General features: G+C 39.7%; 1 protein-coding gene across 1 annotated transcript in view; it reads right to left on the reverse strand.

Moving 5' to 3' along the window:
* The window catches only part of SDR42E2 (short chain dehydrogenase/reductase family 42E, member 2), a 30,993-nt gene that overhangs the window by 7,179 nt on the left and 445 nt on the right, over positions 1-23,369 (reverse strand). Inside the window, exons 2-19 of the mRNA XM_082064685.1 lie at positions 21,221-22,921; positions 18,537-18,725; positions 17,981-18,158; positions 15,670-15,905; positions 13,982-14,077; positions 13,135-13,195; positions 11,666-11,784; positions 10,082-10,157; positions 8,933-9,015; positions 8,275-8,412; positions 7,156-7,221; positions 6,344-6,407; positions 5,936-6,009; positions 5,547-5,738; positions 3,072-3,252; positions 1,034-1,386; positions 417-512; positions 5-62 (exon numbers count right to left, since the gene is read on the reverse strand). Of these exons, the coding sequence (XP_081920811.1) occupies positions 5-62; positions 417-512; positions 1,034-1,386; positions 3,072-3,252; positions 5,547-5,738; positions 5,936-6,009; positions 6,344-6,407; positions 7,156-7,221; positions 8,275-8,412; positions 8,933-9,015; positions 10,082-10,157; positions 11,666-11,784; positions 13,135-13,195; positions 13,982-14,077; positions 15,670-15,905; positions 17,981-18,077 (1,990 nt within the window). The 5' untranslated portion in view covers positions 18,078-18,158; positions 18,537-18,725; positions 21,221-22,921. The remainder of the gene's footprint in view (positions 1-4; positions 63-416; positions 513-1,033; positions 1,387-3,071; positions 3,253-5,546; positions 5,739-5,935; positions 6,010-6,343; positions 6,408-7,155; positions 7,222-8,274; positions 8,413-8,932; positions 9,016-10,081; positions 10,158-11,665; positions 11,785-13,134; positions 13,196-13,981; positions 14,078-15,669; positions 15,906-17,980; positions 18,159-18,536; positions 18,726-21,220; positions 22,922-23,369) is intronic.

Raw genomic sequence — 23,369 nt, forward strand, 5'->3', positions numbered from 1 at the left:
GTACCATCAATGATGAACTTTGTTCCATTAATGTTTATAGTTTCAATCTCTTCTCTGTACAACTAGGAAAATAAAGAAATTGGGCATTTTTAAATAATAATAAATTTTAAATTCAATAGAGGGGTGTTATAAATGTCCCCAAATAAAGGTCATGAGTTTAGTGCTTTGATTATAAAAAAAGATTGTTCAGACTGGTATTTCAGACTTCAAGAATCACTATTTTTAAATTATGCCTGTATTTTTGGTCTCTTTTTACAGGCTAGCCTACTAGAAGCAAAGAGAATCATGTTACTTCTAAACATATATCTCCAATTATTATACATCTTGCAGCAATATGTTAAATATCCAGGTTTCAATAGCACTTCAGTGACCTGTTGCCTCTTCCCAATTCCAAATACAAAACTATTTGGACTCACTTGCTCTCTTCCTGACATTCCATATGAAGCGACGTGAAACACGCAGTCAGCCCCTTCACAGGCTGCAAATATGGCATCATAATCCCTGACGTCTGCCTGTAACACATAAGAAAAGATACTTGGGACTTGAAATCAAACCTGCAGGTTAGCATTTGTCGTGCAGTGGGTTAACACAGAGGGAATGCATATATGTAATTGAACTTACTGCACATCCTGGGACTGAAAACCCATTTCAGTACTTGCTGATAATCGTACTTTCCTTCCATAGAACTCAAAGGACTTTAAAAACAGTAACTAAGCCTCATGATACCTCTGTGCTCATTCTACAGGTGATTAGACTGCGGTAGTGAAGGCAGTGACTGGGTGCTGAGGAGTACTTCGGAGTCAGGAGGTGAAGTGGATACTCTACACATTACAGGTTTAATTGTTTTCCTTACTTCAAATATACTTAAAAATCAGTTGTCAAAAAAATCACGTGGGATATCCACACAGTTAAACCAGTTATTGGTATTTGCAGTCATTTGCAATTAGGTATTTGGATTCTATGAAAACTAGTAAGGCATTGTGGAAAAGGCGAATGAACTAACTGACTGTTGTGAAAATATAATTAATCGTACCTGGATACACACTACTCCATTGGGAATTTCCCAAATAGGCCTGTGTACATCATACAGAACAACTGAAGCTCCTGCATTGGCAAGAGCACATCCCAGCTTGTACCCAAAGTAGCCTCCGCCTCCTGTCACCACTGCTCTCATACTTCTTCCAGTCACTGCTCCAGCATTTCCCTTCGCTTTAGAGTTCAAGGTTTGGCGCCAGGGTGTTGCTACCCCACTGGGTGTGAGTTTTCTGTCAGTGAAATACTGTCTTCTGTTACCAGACACGTGTAACAATTTCTCCTCCATGTTGAAAATTGCTCCATAGCGCTCCTGGATGCAGTCGATTCCAGTGAGTTTCATGTTAACAAGCTCTAGTCACACCAACAAAGTTTTACTTTAATGCAACCTGTTGAAAAGAGACAAAAACAAAAGCACGAGCTACAAAATTTCTAGATTTCAAAGATGTATTTTGAAAGACCCATTTAAAACTTCTGCTTAAATTAAGAATTTGTTTAATTGTAATTCTCACATTTTACAAACATTTAAAATGCCTGTATACTATATTAAAGACAGCATCCTGAAAACACGTAGCAAAAGTTGCATGTTTTGGACTAAATATTTATTTGCAAATTGTATCCAGAAGAATAAAAGAAAAAAAATCCCTAATGCAGAGAACATAGTTTCAAATGTTTTCCACAAATGGGTCAAAAATAGAATAATGGTACAGACCATATGTTTTTATTAGCAGAAGAGAAATTGCTGCCTATGTAAAATACATCAACTGGTCTTAGTTCAATTAATTCTGGTCTGTCACCAGCTCAAAGATGGTCACAGGTGATACAGAGCCATGCTGGAATTTGAAATCTTGAACTGTCAGGAAAACTCTAAAGATGAACAAATTGCATTTAAGTTTCTGTGCTTAAAAAACAAGCAAGCAGGGCCAAGCAGAACAGCAGGAGAACAAAACATCACCTAGAGCAAAAGAAATCTGTAATGCTTCTTCCACTTGTCCCCACTTTATCACAAAGCCAGACATCTGAGAAAAGGGGTATTTTCAACTTATTTCTAAGTAGCAACAACAGAGTGTAAATTAAGAATACACTGTGTTTTCGTCATTGGCCATGATGGAGTTGAAATATGTGAGGATTTCAGCAGGAAGGACGAATGCTTGATACTTGCTGTGTATCTTTAGAAGGTGTATCAGAGAACAAGGCTATCAAATCCCTCGCTTTCGAGGGGAACTAGAATAAAATAAGTGCTATGTGACAGAAAGGGTCAATAAGTACATCAAGGAAAAAGTCATAGTGAATAATTTATTTCTTACACACAGAGGTTCTTCCCCATTGATACCAAATGGTCAAGAGTTCACCACAGACAGAGAAGGCATTTCAGAGGCTGCAGCTACCGATTTCCTTAGTTACCCACATCCCTCCGCTGCGCCGCAATGAAACATTAAAAGTCACCCGAGCTGCTGCTCGGACTCTCCGCATCTCACTTGCAAATTCGCGAGGGACCGCTCGCTGCCCGGGAACAGCGCTGCGCTCCGCGGCCTCAGCGCGGCCGCCCCGGGTCCCTTGCGGGGAGCGGCCGTTGCGGCTGTTGCCCCCGCACCCCCATCCCCGTCGGGGCCGTTGGCGGCCGCTGGGCGGGTGCGGCCGGGCCGAGCGGCGGGGAGCGGCCCCGGGAGACCCCGCCGCTCCGCAGGGGCCGCGCCCCGGCCGGGCGCTCACCCCCCCGCCGTGGGAGCGGGGCCGGGGGGCTCCCCACGTGGGACGCATCGGGCTCCTTGGGGTCCCGCAGCACCCCCGGGGTCCCGCTCATCCCGCAGCACCGCTGGCAGCCCACTGCACTCCCAGGCTCCCACAGCCCACCCCTGGGGTCCTGCCAGTTCCACAGCCCCCGTAGGGTCCCCCAGCACCCTGGGGTCCCACTCATCTTGCAGCATCTTTGGAATCCCACAATATGCCTAGGATATTGCTCATCCCACAGCACCCCTGGGTTTCTGCTCATCCCACAGCATCCCTGGGATCTTTTGGCATCCTGTGGTAGCTCTTACCTCCATGTGTCTTCATACAGCTGCGACCACTGCGTGAAAGCATCCTGTTGTGGCTGGGGCTCTGTCCACACTGAGACACCTGTTGAACAGGTTGTTCAGGAAAAACACACCATCTCTTGGTTACCAGTTGGATCACTGGTGGTGGGACATGGCTCAGACAGATGCAGAGCATCAGAAACACCTGCAAAACAGCAGCAATCTCCAAAGAGGAAACATAATCATAAACAAATAGGCACCAAGGTCCCTGCCCTCCGGAACCAGTAGCGGGTCTCTGTTCCGTTCTGTAGTCACTCGTGTCTGAGACGATATGAAAAGGGTCAGGAGCTGCAGAATTTCAGAGTTACCCATCCCAGGCAAAAATTAAACTTTGAACATGTTTACCTCTTCCGTTGTAGCTGTGCCATGTCTGAATGTTCATATTAAATTTTAATCATTTAAAGACACACTTGCAATTACATTAGAGCATAACTCAAACAACAGCCAGCCTAAACTAAGACTCAGTAAAGACTGACAGAAATTAGACAGCTGCAATTCCAAGCTAAGAGTTTGCCTAAAACTTCAAATACTGGATTTGTAATAATGATAAATCAATTGAATGAAGCCAGTTAGTATTAATCAGTACTGTTAAACACTGATGTAAAAAACCCATCTTGCCTGAAATAACAAATCAGAGGTTTGGGATTAGAGAACTGGAGTGGTGCTACTCTACAGGGACACGCAACCACAACAGCAGCGAATTCCTCGGTCGGTCCTTACTGAGGAGTACCTGACATCTCTTCTGGAAAGTGTTAGTGTAATCCAGGATGCAGTCCTGAGCTATTGGTCTAATAAAAGCAATATATGAAAGTTTCATAAATAACTAATTTAGAGCAAATTAAATGTTTGCATAGTCAAAATAGTGGGAAGTAACTTTATACTTGTGGTTTTCTATTCTTCATTTCCAGGGAAGCAAGGTCCACACAGTACCTCTTGTGCGTGCTTGTCTGTCAGTGAGCTCCACCTCTGTACTGATAAACTATGAACTTAACCAGTTTTAACCCAACTTGACTAAGTGGATGAAGGTCTCATATATACACTGAATTTCTTGAAGTATCCAGTCAATAGGTAGTCAGGAATAGGAGAGGGGTGAGCAATGCCTCTGCTAAGGGAAGATGTACAGTGTGAGTTCAGTTTGTATAGACAAGAAGAACCTCTGAATGCAAATCCATAAGACACCAGGCTTTACTGCTTTCCCTCCACACATAAATATTTGTTTTAAAAGGGGAAAAAAAAAGAGTGAAAAAACTCTTTGCTCATGTAAATCGCAGCAGTAATCTGGAATCCCACAATATTCCTGGGATATTGCTCATCTCAATAGCATCCTTGGGTTCCCACAGCATCCCAGGGATGGGATTTGTGGTTGCTCACACATTTTCCTGTCACTGTATATCATCTTTTACCCATAGCATTTTATTCTTGTGGGGTTGCTGTTGGCTCTCCTGTGTACCCTGTAAACTTAAAGATACAATGAGAGAGTCTCCATAAACTTACCAGTCTAAAAATCCTGTAAAACGCTAACACAAAAGCAAGATAAATGGAGAGTGGAGATAATCAGATGGCAGAGCTTTTCCATCACTCTCATCTGTGTCCTACACTGCCAAGTCCAGCTCTCCTGAGCCATGTGGGGTGCAAGGGAGGGAGCAGCTGCTCCCAGGGGAGAGCAAGGCCGGCCCCTGAGAGAATCCTTGTGACGAGTAACCTTACGAAAACTTGTCTGAGCTTGCTGAGCAACAGGGTCTGTGCCCTCTGTCCCCCTTCCCACAGACTCCTTAAACCAGTATTTGGTTCAGTTATTTTTTATTATTGCATTGAAAGGATATTATTTGATTTACAAACACACATAATGTTATTTATTACATTTTTACAAAGCTTTTGAACAATACAACTATTTTACATAAATATGACTTTCAGTCCTCTCCTCACCACCTGTTATTTATAAATATTTACTTTTAATATTTTGGGTACTGTTTCCCAGGTCTTCATAATTCCTCATACTCACATACAGTAGTGGCAGCAGTGGCTTCATCAGAGGAATTGTTTAGTCAACCTTTTCTTCATTGGAGCCACTGGAATTACTACAGCACTGCAGTCCTACAATGGTTTCTCTTCTTCCAATTTCCTATGCTTCTGAATTATTATTTTTAGAAAATAATTCTTGGCATGAAGCAATCTATTAAAGAAGATTCATTAAAACTATTTCCGCAACCATTAGCCGTTTCCCGTTGTGATACTGCCTTGTCCTCTGGGAACATTTCCTGATATGTCACTGTGTTTTCACTTTTTTTTTTTAATCAAATCAGAGAGATGCCATCATAATCATAAAAACAGTAAAGTCCACAGTGACTGAGGAATGTACCATGACCAGATCATTAATACCCAGAAGTGAACCCAGGTTTTCTGGAACAGATGGGTAGTTACTCAATCTTAGAAGAAAGAAAGAATGATCAAACTTAACAAAATGCCCAAAGCAATCAGCATTTTAAGGAATGTGTGATCTTCTTGACAAGTAGGTCTTGTTTTAAGATAATGATCCACAGCATCAGCGAATGAGAATTTCTTGGGTTTGTAACCAAGTTGATTTCGTGCCTTGTCTATTCGGAACGTGTGAGTTACAGTAATGTTCCATACCTGAAATCCAACAGGACAGTGACAGAAGTGAGTTTAACATTTGATTTTCTAGAACTTGCATGAAAATATGTCAACAATGATATTACAATGAAATCTAAAACATTAATAAATCCTGCCTACATCCAAAGGGTATATCACATACTTCATAAAAATTTTGGTCAAAAATATATAAACATTCCCTCTTTTTATATATTTACCTCATTCCTTGTCAAGAAAGGTGTAAAGCTAAAAACTGGCCTTAGTATCAGGTGCAGATACTCCATCACTGTGGCTGTGAAACAGAATGTTACTTAATGAGACAGCTGGAAAACAAACTGAGATTATACTGACATTGCACATCCTACAATCGCTATTGATATCAGAGGATGCAATGAAGGTGGTAGAACACAGTGTTTAATTTTAAAAGTAAATGATGGACTCAGTTTATAAAGAACCTTTAGAGTTTATCTTGCATAATTAATGCCAAATGGCATAAATTATTATTACATTAATTAGAATAATGTTAAGCTATATAATTCCTACAGTTTGGGTCCCCGAATTTGATGAAACCATTACATAACTTTATAGGAGTTAAATGACATAATAATCTATGTTATTATTTTTACCTGCTATATGAACCAGAAGAACAGGAATATGTATCCAGGGTTTCCTGTAGCCTAATTTTTCAAACTAGAAGGGGTATAAAAGGAAAGAACAATGGAGCATTTGTACCAAATCGAGGGTGTCAGTGAAGCATGAAAATGGAAAATGAATACTGATAAAACATGTATCTAAACTTTTTCCAGTTATCTTCCTACCAACGCTGGCAGTAGGAAATACAATTGAAACTCGCTACTCGTTCTTTGGTGTCTGTCCCCCTCCCACCCTTCAAATGCAACTGGATGGTAAAGGGGAAATAATCTACTTCCAAGGGACAGGTGACCAGACTGCAATACTTAATTCCATTCAGATACAGGTCCCTTGCCTGACTGCAGTCATTTTCCTGGAAGACTTTTCTGTGTAGGCATTGCAGAACCAAAACTTTAGAATATTCCTAAAACCCCAGCCTGATGTTTATGGAAATATAATGCTGCCTCAGTTTAGCTTTTAAGTATGATTCTAAATGGCTTTCCCATTTGTGCCACAGCTGATGGCAGAATAAAGAAATAAGCAATAGTTGTAAGAAGCACCTGCCAGGTGCTAACAGTAGAACTTTTAGTGCGCTATGAACTTGCTTTACAGAAATGCCACTGATCTGTAGCGGGTTCTATATCTTGTGGAACTTTGGGACATGCAGGGAGAACAGGACTGACTTCAATGTTAAATAATGCAGTAATTAATATGTGTTGAACTTCATTTAGTTAATATGGTCTTTTAGTTAATGATACAAACAGGGTCCATATGGTGCATTAGAGCTAAATGCATGTGCAATACATACTAAAGGGACTATCCATTCAGAAAATACGACGTTTTCACCATCATGTATGTAATACGCCTGACCACTCTGTTAAAGAAGCAGAGAAAAACAATTAGAAAAACACTATACATAGGATGGCATTTTCTTTCTCTCTCATATCCACCTCTCTTTCTTGATTATGTGAATAACACACCAGCATGCATATGGTGAATGTCCACAAATCAGCACAGCAAACTGCCTTCATTGGAATTCACTGTGATCTCAAACATGTCTCATACTTTCGGGCAACTTCATGACGGTTGTAGAGCTAATCATGATTAACCATGGTGTACTGTAAATCAGAGTTTGATTTCACTGTGTCGTGAGCATTAAGCTCCTCATGATGTGCAGGGGACGGAATTATTTTCAGGAGTCCCACTTCCTTGAGAGCTGTGCTGTGGGTGAGGAGTCTGTCCAGCTGTGAGCACTGGGGACACCTGAGCACCCAGGCGGATCCTGGTTGTTCCGACCTGATGTCATTCTAAAGCAGCCGTGTGGCTTCCAAGCACTTCACTAGTGGAGAGCACATGGTGAGAAGTTCAGGCACATCTGTACCTGTCCCCTACATGTTCCTACCACTATCAGTAATGCTGGAGCCTCCAGCTGCTACAACACCGTCAGTTCTGTAACGCTTCACAGTCCTTAGGCAGTTGTTGCAACTATGACCAGTAGAAGAAAAAGAAAAAGCTTTTTAAATTGTCGATTAATTTTGTACGAATCTTTTTGGAATTTTCAAATTTGAAAATTAAACTGGAATGGCTCAGAATGGTTGCTCTAAATTTTGTGTTACGCACCTAGAATCAGAATCTATTTTCAAAAAAATAATAACATACAGATTTGTATGATGGTGAATGTATTAACCTGGTTAAAAATACTGTTTTCTCCAATCAAACAGCTAATTATATATTTTCAAAACAGAAAAATACATCAAAATATTAGCAGAATGTACTTGCATTTGCACTGTCCATGTGTTTCTGGAGCCAGACACAATTTTTGAGAATTTAGCATGTGACCTTTTGGAGAAGACTTGATCTCAAAACATCAAAAATTAAACCTTAGAGCTAAGGCTACTAGGACACAATGGTTATATTGTCTACTTACAGCTACATAACCTTTCTCAGATGTGAGAGCCTCCGCAGCTAACAAGTGAGCTTCTACCAGATTTCCTATGTGAACCCAGTTCATCTGAACTTTGTGATTCCCAAACTTGAAGTTAAATAGTCTGCGCTGGATATTTACCTGTAGAAACAGAAAACATGAAATAACTAAATGATTCCTCCACTATGCAGTATAATGTATTCATTTTGGCTCAGCCTGAACACTTAGAATTTGCTGTATTTGTGAACAATTACAGCACAAGAAACGTGTCACAAGAAAATAAAACACCAACTAGTTGGTGGTTTTATAAATCGAGGACTGTTGCACTGATATGCAATGGTAAAATATGGTGACCTTATAATGTTTGGCTGAAATTAAAGTGCATATTTAAACAACAATATTTACATTAAACAATCAGGGATGCAAATCTAGTTCTTCTACCATGACATTTCAGCCTTGCATTTTTTTTTTCTCTTCACTTGCCATTTCAGCAATGCTCATATCACGCTATTTGTTATCTTGTGTCATACAACCTGTCACCAAGTGTTCACAGCAGTTTTCCTGGAGGAATTATTAAGAATTGTAATCAAGTTACTTCCACTTGTATTATTCCCTTACGACTACTTGTAGTGTCCTCCAGAGCTGACTATGTAACACATACAGCTACTCGTGGCAGGTGGCGCTGCTCTTCTGGTCCATAGATGCCTGGAGGACGAAGCACACAAGTGTGGAGCTTGTCCCCTCCTTGGAGAGAAAACAAAACGTGATTTGCAGATAGCTTTGATATCAACATATGGCTGATACATATTGTAGGAGTTTTACACTGTGAAAGTAAAGGGTCAGTCGGACCATTCAATGTGATTGTCTTCCTCATAACTTGTTTTAATTTCTGTATAAAATTGAATTCAATAGTAGTAAAAGTCCCTGGCTTAGCAGCCTGAAAACCTGAATCCTTCTGACCACAGAAGAATTTTAATAGGGACAGGACAAATCAAACTCTCCTATAGACATGTCTCCTGCTTGATTGACTTTTGCTATTTGCTATAGATGTAAGTTTAAAACGTGTGTATTTGTCCATCATAGTAGACACATGCAGAAGATCATTCAATCTGCTATATTTAGATGCTTGCAGCTCAGTGGCATCACAGAAGAATGGAAAAGGTCTCTTAAACAGAGGCTTTCACATTAGAACATTTTAAACCAAAGTGAATACAGCTTTACTTGGCAATCAGTGAGCAGCCTCCTCTGACTCCTGAGACGAGGCACAATTGCACCTTTCACGTGGGAAGTGTAACGGGCAGCAGGCATTTGCTCAGTAGTTAATCAAGGATGCTAAAATTGAATCCCCACCTAATTTATGTTTGCCAGTCCGCATGACCCTGGTATCGCCAATCTGTTTAAGAAACTGCAGTTATTGTTGCCAGACACCTGCAAGCCTTTGGGGGTTCTGAGAATGACCTGTCAGACAGTGCTTAGAGACTGGGATTATCAGAGAAGCTCAAAGTGATACACAGAATGGGAAATAAAAGCACAAATCCTGTGTCTATTGTAAAACTGGTAAACTTTTAAGATTATTCAAACAAGTAAGGTTAATTTTTTGGAAATTTCTCATCTATTGCTCACATATAATCTCATATCTGTCTGGGTATACACATAAAATTAATCACCCACCAAAGGGAAGAGTAGAAACAAATAAAATAAAACCTCACTTCATGTAGAGTATAGTATTTATTGATAAACGAGTAACCAGAGAATGGAATACCCTTTAGCACTACTAATGATTGGAAAAGCCCAAAGGTTTTATACATACCTTTGAGTAAAGTTCCATTGGCAGCAAGCACCATTTGGTCTGCAATTGCCTTTGTTCTAGAATAATGATTAAATTGCTACAAAGGAAGGTAGAATATGATCAACATTTTAATCACATTATTGCATCTAAAGGCAAACGTACTGTTTCTGTCTGACAACATTTAAATCTAGCCAGCTTTAGACATCAGCTGACAAAAACAAACCAGAAATACAACATTTAACAAATATATACTTTGTTTATGGCAAAGAAACTTATCAGACTTACATTTTAGTTATACAAGTTTAACTTCAGAGTGAATTTAGGTCCACTCACTTTTTGTGCTGGGTGTATTGAAACAATGAATATCAAGCCAAATGTTCTGATGGGTCAGATAACTTTATTTTGAAAAAACATCCATTTTGAATTGCAAAAAGTTGTTTAAAACAGTAAGATAAATATGAAATTAAAAATTCAGAATTTCCTAAAAACGTTTCCATTTCTTATTGAAGCTATTTGGGAAGTTATCAATAATTATCTCCCAGCTGTACCTTTCACTATTAACTTTAAAAATCGCACCCATGTATATTTAAACAACGGGATTCTGGACACAGCGCGTGCTGTGATTACTCATCCACACGAGGCTATTTATGTGTCTGTTGAATTTTGTATTGCCATGCTTTATATTGAAAAACATACCTAAAAATCCCACCATGGAAAACTTTTCTACTCTCCGGTGGCTTAATCCACCTGCTCCACCTCTCTCCACGCTGCACCTACTCTGCTGCTGCTGTTACGTGAGCACCATTAGAAAAAACAGATGATTAGGGCTCAGACAAATGCAACTAATTGCAAATTCCTGCAATGGTTTCTCAGAAGCCGGAGGTGCCGTGCGGGCTGGGCACAACCTGACGTTCCCAGCCACGTGTCTCTGGAGGCACCAGCAGAGTGGCAGTCGGTCCTGTTTAGGATTCCTGACACGGGATGTACTTTCTGAAATGAAATTAAATAGCTCTGAACTGCAGGCAGTGTGGTGGGAGCAGGACAGAACAACCCCAGAGTGCCCAGGATGCACTGAGCTTCAAATTTCAGCTAGAAAACATTTCCTAGATGACCACAGCAAAGAAGGAAACGGTGTTTCAGAGCAGCCCTGAGGTGACTGGAACAACCACCCGGGCTGCCGTGGGAAAGCCGGGTTTGAGAACTTGAAAGAGGCGAAAATGTGTGCGAATAAAGATGTAGAATTTGATGTTTAACCAATCATTCTTCAATTCAAAGGCTCACAGGGGCCATAAAATTCACTATTTACATAGTGAATGGTCCCCTGGAAGCCCCTTCTCTTAAAACACTATTGTTAAATATCACATTCCACTTTTCTTAGTCAATTTTAGGTATTTTAACATCTCAGATCTGTCAAGTTATGGCAGATTAAAGCCACTATGATTGGAGTATTTCTTCATTGATCATGGGTCGATTTTTATTAATGAAAAATAATTTCATAGAATTTGATGTGATCTATAGTAAAACAGCTTCTACTCTCAGAACAGCTTTCAGATAATCTGTCCTTCAGAACACAGCAAATGCCACGGCATCCCACGAGCAAAGTACCTTTTCCAGTGGAAAATACGGCACCGTTTCTTCATCTCCTTCTTCAATAGGGTTCCCTCCAAACACCACATTGACTGTGCTGGTATATATCAGCCTAGGGATGTTTCTTTGTTTGCAGACTACAATGGTATACAAAATAAATGATTTTAAAACAAAGACTAAGAAACAACATATGAACTGTCAGCTTCTCGTTTTGAAAACAAACATTACACGTTTATAGAAAAAGTAATATTTTAATATTAACTTATCATGTAACGTGATATTATATTTCATTCAGCTGGGATCAAATGACACGTTAGCAGTGTCATTTGCTGCTGCTGTATATGCAGTAGTACAGTAACCACAAATGAAATTAATATTATTTATAGAATGAAGTGTTAATTATGGATTCCATTTGGATGTCAAGATATTTTGTCTAAATTCTGCTGCGTATATGTCATTGCAAACTTGAATAACATAAATTTCCATTTGATTTAACGATACTTCTAAAGTTTAAGTGAATTAATATTCAAAGTCAGGAATTTTTAGATTCTCCAGAGCTGTCAGTCCAGTTGGCTCATTGACTCATTTTGAAAATAGTGAATGTAATTACTGCGTTGTGACTACTTGGAGCACAAGACAATAATATCTATTATTAAAATGTAGATTAGCAGGTTCATGCTCTTCCCAAGGCTCTTGCTCTGTTGGTAGCCCATGGGAATTTGACTTGACATGTTTCTGCAGGTTCAGAGGTTGGGGTAAGAAGAAGGGAATATGTGGCAACCTCTTTCCTTTAACTTCTTCAGGGTTTTACTTGCCTAATTCAGTCTAATTACTCCTGCTTTTTTCAGTAATAATCCACAGGCAGATGAAAATGGGTCTAAATTAAAAATGCTTTTGCATTTTGATTTTTTTGTCATTTGGCTTTGGAGGGAAAAGCAGAGAGAAAGGAGCTTTGCTATTTACCATACACTTTGAAATGCTCTTTCTAGAACTGAATATACAGAAAGAAATCTCCTAACGTTTTCCAGAGACAGAGGTTAAAACTCCCTGTATAATGAAAAGAAATCCCATTTAGATAGATAATCAGAAGGAAGATAAATGGGATAAAGTAATAGCTAAATATACTTAGCACATCTATGGCTCCTGTTACCAAATGTTTACAACACAACAAACAGCACAATATGTCTCATGTCATTTCTACTTCTCCATTACAGAGTAAAGGGAAAAAATAACCCATCCATGGAGCAGAGGTTAAGTTGGGCTGTTGAGGAATGAAGTACCAGGTTGAAAACCAGTCCTCATTTCCAAACAGTGGCAAATCTCCTACCGGTTTTATTGGGACCTGCACAACTACCTTTACATCACACTCTGAAAGGGGGGAGAAAAGAGCCTCATTTTACTGCCAAATCAGCACAGGAGACATTCAATTAGAAGGTTTTTCATTCATGGTTTGGATCAGATGCCAAAAAAGAAATCTAGGTACATACCATCAATGATTATTTTTGTGCCTCCAACATTTATGGATTCAATCTGGTCTTTCTTTTGAAGCTAGAAATAGAGTTTGCACAATATTTAATTAATTGAACAAGTCACATTCATCATACTATTATTACAATTGCCAGATCTAGAACAGCGGTGGCCTTTTTGTGACGTGTGTTAGTTCTCTGTCCTTCTGACATACAGTGATTTCTAGTAGTTCTCATTTTTATTGTCTTGTTCAGTGTCTGAATAAAGAAAGTTGAAAAATGAAAGATAAAATGCATCTGAAAGGAAATTAGAATGCTTTGGGGTTTTTTTTGTTGCACCCCAGATAATCCATGATATAGAAACAGGAATTACAGGCAGGGTTTATGCTCCCTGAGAGTTTCCACCAAGTCTTGTTCCAGTGGCAATCTGTCCTGTTCCTAGAAATAAATCAGTAATTTAATGACTGTTTTGCTAACACTCTGTGAATCTCACTGTTATTCAGCAGAACTATATTGAGTTGCTGGTCTGGTTCCCCATGGCTCTGAGGTCCCAAGAAGAAAACCCATCAGCATTAGTTTTACAGCAATATTGTCACATTTCTTCAGATCAGAGAAAAATGATTTGCCTTCTTATCCAAGATCTTCAATCTCTCATCTCATTTTTCTAGAGTATTTTGTGTAGTACCTTAGTTTCATACTTTGACATGTATTATTTAAGGAATACCTCTCTTGTTGCCTGCGTGGATGACCTGACCTTTATAACTAACTTCTGTCTGACATAAATATCATATAATTACATTCTTTGCTACATACTGACAAATTTTTGCTTTCACAAGAATAAAGAAAGTGTTAGGAAAGTTGTACTTGCTTGTTCTAATCCTGACATTCCACATGCAGCCACATGAAAAACACAGTCGGCTCCTTCACATGCTTTGAACACTGCATCATAATCCCTCACATCACCCTGTAAAATGAGAAAATAATGGATTTTGACTGATTAACCATAGTTATTAATGAAATCTAAAGTAATTCTGATACATTTTTCACAGTACATAACTAGCATTAAATGAAACATTACAAACAGAGAAAAATCTGTAAGGATTTTGTTAGTATTGTGTTGCAAAACAAATGACTCTTGTTAGCTTAGACTATAATGCGTATTTTCACACTTAGTCCTGGCAGCCTGGCACAACTTGTTTTTCTAGAATGGGAGCAGCATTCCCTCGAGGGCTGGCCAATCAAGCCCCAAGGACAATAAATCACAGCAGGCAGGGCTCAGCTCTTTGCCATCTTGTCACCACATCAGGGAACCCCTTTTCTATTAGTGCCTTAAGATCTGACCTGTGCACCCTGGACAAATGGCTCTTTGCCCATCTAAGGTTTATTTTAGGTGCACTAAATGACAAATTTAGTTACAGTTTTGTACGAGATTAAACAAAAGAGTACACACTATAAGCATTTAATGTCTTAGTATACATTAGTGTATTATAATCACTTTATATGAAGCACTACATAGCACTGAACGCTGTACTGTATTATATACACACACACTATATCTAGTATCAAATGCTATGCTGTGTTTCAAATATTATATTGCGATTTTGTATACCAGGTAATACTATACAAATAATTCTCCACATACATGCAGATGTCAATAAAAATATACTACCTTTCTTTCCAGAATTATGATATTTCAAAATAGTATATGTTATTTAATATACTGTAATGAAATTGGTAGAATAATCACAAAATACCCTGTGTGGAGCTAGAACTTGTGCAAGATGTGCAGAAGATGTGTGCTACACTTTCCCCTACAATAGTCTTCCAGTCTCTAATACTAATACTCTAATCTCTAATACTCTTCCAGTCTCAAGTGTTCTAATTCAGATTTTTTGAGCCTAATTCAGTTTACCTAGTAATCTTCAACGGAAGTAAATGTTTGGCGAGGCTTTGTACATGCCTGTTACCCACTGCATGAAAAACTAAACTCGTTTTGTTTGTATTGAAGTGACTCCTCCCCATTTCACCTGCTGGCCCTTCCTTCTTGTATCGGAAAGGACAGTGAACCGTCAGTCCCCACCCGTCTCAGTGCTGCTCACGGTTTGTGGAGCTCTCCTGCTCCCACATCATCTCTTACCCAGACTGGAACGTCCCAGTTTCCTTAATCATTCTCTGTAGGGCAGTCATTCTACATTTGTAATCATCTTTATTGCCTTATCTTCCTCCCACCTTTTTACTCCAAATAATTTCCCTGAGCACTAAACGTTGTTGCTCCACTGCTCACTCATTCACCTGGGTGATCTACAGATGTGTTGAATGGCGCCTCCCAACCTCCAGAACGTCCCTGGTGCCACTGAGAGAACTGACCGCTTGGACTCTGCTGTCTCTTCATCAGTTCCTTATGCATGCGAGGACAGTTTCCCATGACTTCTTATTGTCCTTGAAGGCTTTTCAGTGAATGCTTTAACAAAAAACCCTTAAGAGGAAGCCTTGCTAGCATCCATAAAACTATTGGAACTTTATTTCACTGCTGTTAAATATGTAACTTCAACATACCTTGACAAAATGTGCTCCATTTGGAAGTTCCCATTTAGGTTTCCGCACATCAAACAGAACAACGGCGATTCCTGACCTGACCAGAGCACATCCCAGGTGATAGCCCAGGTAGCCACCACCTCCGGTCACCACTGTCCTTCTGCTCCGGTTGCCCGGGGCCCCAGCACGCTCTGGGAGTTTGTTCTCACACCCTTGGCTGCTGTGGAGCTCTTCTGTAGATCCCTCTTGCATCACGACTGCGAGACAGAAGATTTGTTAAAAATTCCTGTGATCTGGGTAATTTCAGTAAATTCCATGTTACAATGCTCCTTTAAAGACTACACTGCTTTTATATATATACTTTTATTACCTTAACATGTTTAAAATGTATAAATTCATCATTTTGGTGAGGGTTTTTCTATGTACAATGAATACTTTTGTCTTCCAAGATTTAGTCTGTTTCTCATACCCACAAGTTTCTCTTCATTTCTATATAACATGAAATTGCAGGATTTGAGACACATTATAATCACCTTGCTTTAACAGGTACAATTACATTTTTGAATGCTTGGTATATCAAACATTTTATCCTTGAAAACTCACTGACTTCTCATATATTAATGCCAAGCAGATGTTACCCTACTTGTCAGGAAAAAAAATAGATAAGGAATTTAAGAAAGGATTGATTCTGCTTTTAAAATACACTTTATTTCACATTTGGGTGACAGTTCTTCAGTACTGAGAAAAAATTGTTACCATTTTAAACTTTTCTGGTTACACACTAAATATGTTTAGCTTTCTGTCCAGTTCTTACTAACTTTTCTCTATATTCTCATGGCTCCATTCATATACAGCTCACCTGACAAGGCACAGAAGGGATAAGCCACGAGCCCTGGGGGTTCATCCACTTGGGAAACTGATTAGAATAGCATTCTGTGATAAGCAATTCCACAGTTACCCATCTGCGTGCTTTGTTCTGTATTACAAGCAAGTTTATTCTACAATAATCACTTCTCTTCAGAAATTTACTCATATTCTGCAATTGAAATTACTGATATTCCAGATCCCAATATACTCCAATAAACCAGTCCAGTTCATTTTCCCACACAGACAGCCCCTGCCAGGGTGCTTGCACATCAGCATCTAGGCTCTTATGTCCCCAAATAACAGTCCAGAATAAATACACCTGAATTAAGTCACTGTAAACTGGGAGCCAAACTGGGTGTCTGTCTGTCTAATATAGGAATATAGACTCAATTCCTGCAGATTATTATGGTTTTCTCCTCATGTCCCTCCAGCTGGCCAAAGCCAGTTCCGCACAGTTCGCTCCCAGTCATTTCCAGCGGAGACGATGCACGAACTGGCAGCTGCCTCACTTCCAGGGGGACAAAAATACTAGAAAAGCAATAGAAAACACAGCCCATAGTGCACAAAGTTCTGAGCTACTTTTGCCATTGCCTGGTTAAGAAAAACATCCCAAACAAAATTATAAAAAAATATTTTATGCATTGTTTTCCAGGTTTCAGACACAGGGAAGTAAGTACCAGATCCTCTATGCTCCTTTAACACAAGTGTCAACTCACTAAGTTCAAGGAACTGAGTCGCATAACACAGCAGAAAACACAGGCTCCTTCTGTTTAAAAATATCCTGACATTTCCAAACTGAAAAGTAATCCATATTTCTAAAATTTAAATTAGAACCAATACAATAAAACTAAACCAAATACGCTTCTCCTGTTCAATCAATTACATTTAAATTTGCATCTCTAGATTATGCTTTGCAGTAGTTTTAAGCCATATCAAATTATTTTGCCTTGTCTTCTGTGAAAAATCAACTTTGTATACACCGTAAGAACTAAGGTCAAGCTTGTCATACATGCCATAAAAAGACACATTTGAACAACAGCATGTATTTGAATACTTGTCATTAATATCTCCTTATATTCTAAGTAAGCTGGAGGTTCTATCAAGAAGTTTGAAGATTTTGCCAGAAAACTATTTCTTAAAAAGCACTAATAACATTAATATATTAATCTGCTTCATGGAATTAGAAAATTGTCATCAAATTCTGAATGCAAACAATTTCCTGTAAGAAAACACTTATTTCTAGAATCAGTAACTTTCTTGTTTCTCTAAATTTATAAGAACTATTTGGAGTTATTAAAAGATTCTACATGATGAACATCAGTTACACCTTACGCAGCGCATGCGACGTGGGTCGTTCTCAGCTCCCCTACTGTCATTCCAGATAGAAACTCAGAAATAACTTCCCACAGAAAGCTGTAGTCGAACAGTTCAGGTTGTTAAGAACAGCTAAAGGAGTTGTGAGTACCCTGGGTAGGATCCGGGTGCCAGCGCCGTCCCAGGCCTTCCCGCCCCACAGAGATGCTGAGACTTGTCTTTGCCGGCAGGAACTGAGGCGAGGGCATCGGGTGCTCGCAGACAGACAGACAGATGTTCACGTGTGCTCCGGCCCTTGTGCTGCTCCTGCTCCAGAGCTGGTGGCTGGGCTAGGAGCCAAAAAAGGGCAGGGCTTAATGTGTATATAATTTATGTTCCTTTTCAGGAAAAAACAAAATATATTCTTCACATTAGACCCTTCTAAATCAGATGGTATCTCTGACTGTTACCTGGTAAAGGTATTGATAAGACACTAGGCAACACAAAAATACTATTGGTATCATCATTCTGTAGGCAAATTGTACTGGATTACTAAAATGTCTCACATGGTGTTTTTTAAAAGTACAGAGGAGCAGGTTCTTTACTAAAGAAAAATAGTAAAGGAATTCTAACACTAATGTTTAGAAGTGAACCCCTCTCAGATGTGGGACACTTCCGTAGGATACTTCTCATCTAGCAGGAGAGTGAATGGAAATACTTTCTCCTACCTACGGTTTTCAACCTGAATTTGGATAAAGAGAAGGAACAAGAATCTTGTTTGGCATTGGTACTTCGCACTTGCATCCTGACTTTATCTTCATCCCCAACGCAATTATGTATTTGCAAAGAGGCTTAACTGCACGCACAAGGGTTGTTCCTCAGCTTCCAAGAGAAATGAAGTACAGGCAGCAAACTAACTGGTACACAACAGAATAGGAAAAGGTGACTTACTATTAAATAATGCATTTTAAATGAATAATGAACTAAATTATTAAGTTATAGATGTTCTCTGATCCTAAGATTTTAAATCACTTTTAAAACACTCATCCTTTTGTGAATTAAACAATGAGAAATCAAAGCCAACGTTTTAAAATGGGTGTGTCTAAAATTAGGTCTCAAAGCAGTAGTTAAGATGCTAAAGAAACACTCCCAAGCCTAAATATAAATGACTACAATTTTAAATGTTGGCACATTAGACATATCTCAAGTTCATAGGTGACTCTGCAATTAAAATGGAATTCAATGTTCATGTGCTGACAAGAACTCAAACTGACACCCAGGCAAACGTATTTTAGCACAACTTCTATGTATTTAAGCCCCTGTAGTTTGCGTTAGAGCTAGAATCTTCGAACCTGTCGAGATAATCTGCACTTTGATTGCTGGATGGGTGACAAACTCAGCTCAGGGTAAAAAAAAGAACCCAAGAATACCAAATTGTCTCCTTTGAGCCGTCCACAGCATGGGTCGCCTTCGCCATCTAACCCAAGGGAGAAAGTGGCTGTTCAGTCCCAGGACCACTCCAGAACTCCTCCACAAACCAAAGCAGCTGCTCAGCTCATTCAGCAGTTCAGTCCCTCATTGCTCAGTGAAAATCAACATGCAGTATTTGAACTCGGCCTTGGGTTCCACCTTAGCCAGGAGGAAACGCCTCACAAGAGTTTACAGAACTGGTGTTTTATACCTTATCTGCTATTTTTATTCTCGTATTTTTAATGAAGATGGGTGGCCATATTTTATTCACTGCATCGTACTAAATCTTTTTGACAGAAACAGAAGTTACAACATGAAAAGCTGTTGCATTAAGATCTAACCTTGCTTTTGGCCTTGAATCACAACTGCCTTTTTCTACTTTTTCTCCTATAACCACTCGCAGTTCACGTAGGCACACAGAAATAAACAAAAATCCAGTACTTCTGGAGATAACTGTATAAACTACAATGGCAAGGTGTCAGAGAGTTGATTTCTATGGAGAAGGTCCACATTTCTGAAAGGTTACGCTGGCTTATCAAAATGTTACTCAGATCCAGACTGTAAAGCAATGTTGAAATAAAATTGCAGAGTTTCAGAGAGGAAGGCAGTGCGCTCACACCCGCTGATTTCAAATTACATGCTGACAGATCCACTGATAAATCTGAATTGAGTCAGAGTGAGCAGAACCTAGGGCATAAGAAAGACAAGATGCCACATGTCTCCAGCGTCCAAAGGAACAGTCGTGTCCCCATGCTGGGTCTATGGGCACCAGTGTTGGGTACGGGACCACAGACAGGTGTTGGATTATGGCCCAGGAGATGTGTGGGGGAGACTGGGGCTCTGTTCCTTCCAGCCAGCAGGTCACTCTGTACATCTGCATTTCCAGGCCACTGAACAGGAGCGATGCTCCAGCTGTGAGGCGAGAGGAACCTGAATGAGAGTTTCCAATTGTGCGGAAGATACTATGCAAAAAGGAGCCTTTAACAAAGACGTACCCAAAGCATGTAGAGCCAGACAGAGGTCTGAGTTAAACGGCAGCCGGATGCTCGGCCTGAGTCACAGGCCGGATGGGATGTTCTGCAGCGCCCAAGGGCAGAACAGCAGAGAAGGTTAAGAGCCCAAGCTCTCGCTCAAAGCCACTTCAAGGGCAGGATTTTGCTGAAATACCCGCATCATAAAAATATCCTCTCTTCATCTGAGTTATTAAAAATCCTGTATCTAAGCCCTAAATCAGTAGAGTTGTCCAGGCTCTCCATGTGTTTGAACACCTCCTTGTGCACTTGTTCACATCCCAGTGACAGGTACTGACACAGCCACATGAACTCAGAGCGGTGAGACTCGTCTGGGCAGCGTCCCAGCCTCTGATCCTCTCTGCAACCCCAAGGAGTCTAGACAGATCTGCTGCAGGCTGTAAGAACATTTGACTTGGCTCTTTGTGACTACAAAACCAATCATCCTCAAAACAAGGACTGAGTCTGAAACAACAGAGTTGAGAGATGTGAAATGACAATGGTGAGGTATTCACATGTTAAGCGAGAGATGACAGAAAATGTCAAAAAGCATTTAAAACAGAAAGTATTGCACTGCTAATGGAAAAGAGGAAAATAATGGAACCCTCCTCTAAACATCACACCTTGCTGTGCCTAGAATTTTTGCTTCAAAAAGAGAATTAATGGGATCTGAACTCTGGAAAGGAAACTTAAGAATATTTATTTTTCATAAAATCAAATACTAAACATTGGTACATATCAAATATTTCTACAGAGGGAAGTCATCCTTAAAAATAGCTCCCAACACTGTATTAATGCAACAACAGGTGTAATTTAATACTCCAAATATACATAATTCAAATGGAACATTAAATGCTTTATGATCATACAACATTCTTCACATTCCTTGCTACGTTTCTAGAAAAGTAAGAAACAGAGACAAGGCAGCTTACCCATGTCCTGCTGTAAGTCCACGCCAGAGAGAAAAGACAATCCAGATGTTTATTCCTGTGATGGGACAAAAGGTGTATTTTTGATGCCTAAGACAGCAAAAGAACCAGTGCATGCCAAGACTAAGTTAAGATGCCTTGGGCAGGAAGGTCCCTCTGACTGCTGGTTCAGCAAAGATGTTCAGCATTCAGCACTATGAATTTCAATAGCTTGTCTTTTGTGAAGATGTTTTGTCTGTATAGCAATGCATTTTGCCTGTATAATGTAATAATAACAGAAGAAAGTTACAAATATACATTTAGTAGACATGATACTATGTTTTTTCTTTTTCTCATGTCCTGTCATCTGTTAATGGATTTTGCATTTTAATACTATCAGATATAGTGTTTCTAAACCAAACAATACCTAGTAGTTTAAATGTGTGTTTCCTTCTTAAAAAAAGCCTTACAAGTCAAGGTTTTCTACTATATTCTTCAGACAGCTAGCTGCAAAGCTAAGAGATCATATTCTTCTTAAATGCATCAGTTCCTCATTAACATACATAAACATTCTTACTCTATTCCTTCCTTTTTCCTGTGGCCTTGTGTATTTATTTGTCTTACAATTTTGCGTCTTTCACCGTTTCCTCATGGAAGGAATGAAGCATACGGAAGTACTTCAAAGCACGGCCTTGGAATGTGTCCTATAAAATGCTTTCCAAATGATGTTGTTCTTGTTTACTTTGCCTTCACGGTTGCTTTGCGTGCTACACAGATTGATTTACTGGTCCAGTGAAAGAAGTGTGAGACTGCATTGCCACGTCAGGTGGAATTACCGGAAGAAACAGCCACTTCTAATAGCAACAATGAACATGCTCTTTATCAGCTCCTATGTCTTGTTAGAAAAGGAGACAGTTTATGCAATATTTGAAGGTAAGGAATACAAATACATCATACATAAAAACAGTGCATTAACTTGTACTGAATGTTTCTGGTGGTGGATTTTCCCTTCTTCTCTTTCAACTATTCAGAAATCAAACATCTAATAAGTACCTGTTTGAGATGGTCTCACAGAGGGCTGAAGTTCAATGGAAAAGTATCCTACACACATCTAACTGGTTCACATGTGTTAAAATGATTCAACGAAAATTCTTGTGACTTAGTTATATTAACAAGTTTGGTGCTAAAGTTTTGGGACTTTGTGGTTATCAATACAAATCTAGATACACAGTAATAGCAGGTAACATGCTTATAAAACAGAGAAATTGTTCCTGGAACCAAATTCTAAAGGGTGCAGCACAACACACGCAAATTGCTGTTAAGTTCTTTGGACACAGCACAAACTTCCTGGGGCTGAGTCACATCCAGGCATATTTAGATGGAGTAATTTGTCACTATCCCAAGTTGTCCCACCCTTCCGAAGGCTGTTGTCCCCTGAAGGAGGTAAGCGGAACCACGCACAAGGGAGCTCCTGACCTGCCAGCCCACACTGAGGCTTGTGAACAGCCGCACCAGTTCAGTGCAGCACGGCAGCTGGAACTCGACTGGGAATGGTGGCAGCACATGAACTGTTCACACGGAAGCTCCCCACTCCTGCTGCAAACCCAGCGCTCTTCTGATGGGGTCACAACACGCGCTTCAAGGTACCAACTGATTTTTGTCTTTCATTCACTGCACGCAAAATCAACATATTCAGTGAGTCGTGGCAACGACATGATGTACAAGCTGGTAGAAAAAATAGAAATATTTGTCAATTATAAAACTCCTATTTTATTATGTCTTGAATACAGTGAATTGCATGGCAGGAAATATAAACCAGGAAAAGGAAATGACATACACATGACAGATCAACACAGAAAACTCATTAACAGAGCACTCAATCAGGTCATCATAGCTGAACTGTCTCCTTAAAATGACTTCCTGACTAAGTAGCACTCAGATTGATGGGAGGATGTACGACAAGAGTTTCCAGGTAGGCGGGCAGAGACAGAAACCATATTTTAAGGGAAAGAGCTGCTCAGAATAGACAGCAGGACTGAGCAGCCTGTGAGACAACAAGGCTCCAGCAGCACCGAGAGAGGCTGCACAGCCTGAGAACACCTACAGAACTGAAGCTGGATGGGATGCAATGGCTAAAGACCAACTATTTTATGGCTTCTGTGGTTACACGGAT

This window comes from Streptopelia decaocto (assembly GCF_964273445.1).
Source record: "Streptopelia decaocto genome assembly, chromosome: 13".
NCBI lineage: Eukaryota > Metazoa > Chordata > Aves > Columbiformes > Columbidae > Streptopelia > Streptopelia decaocto.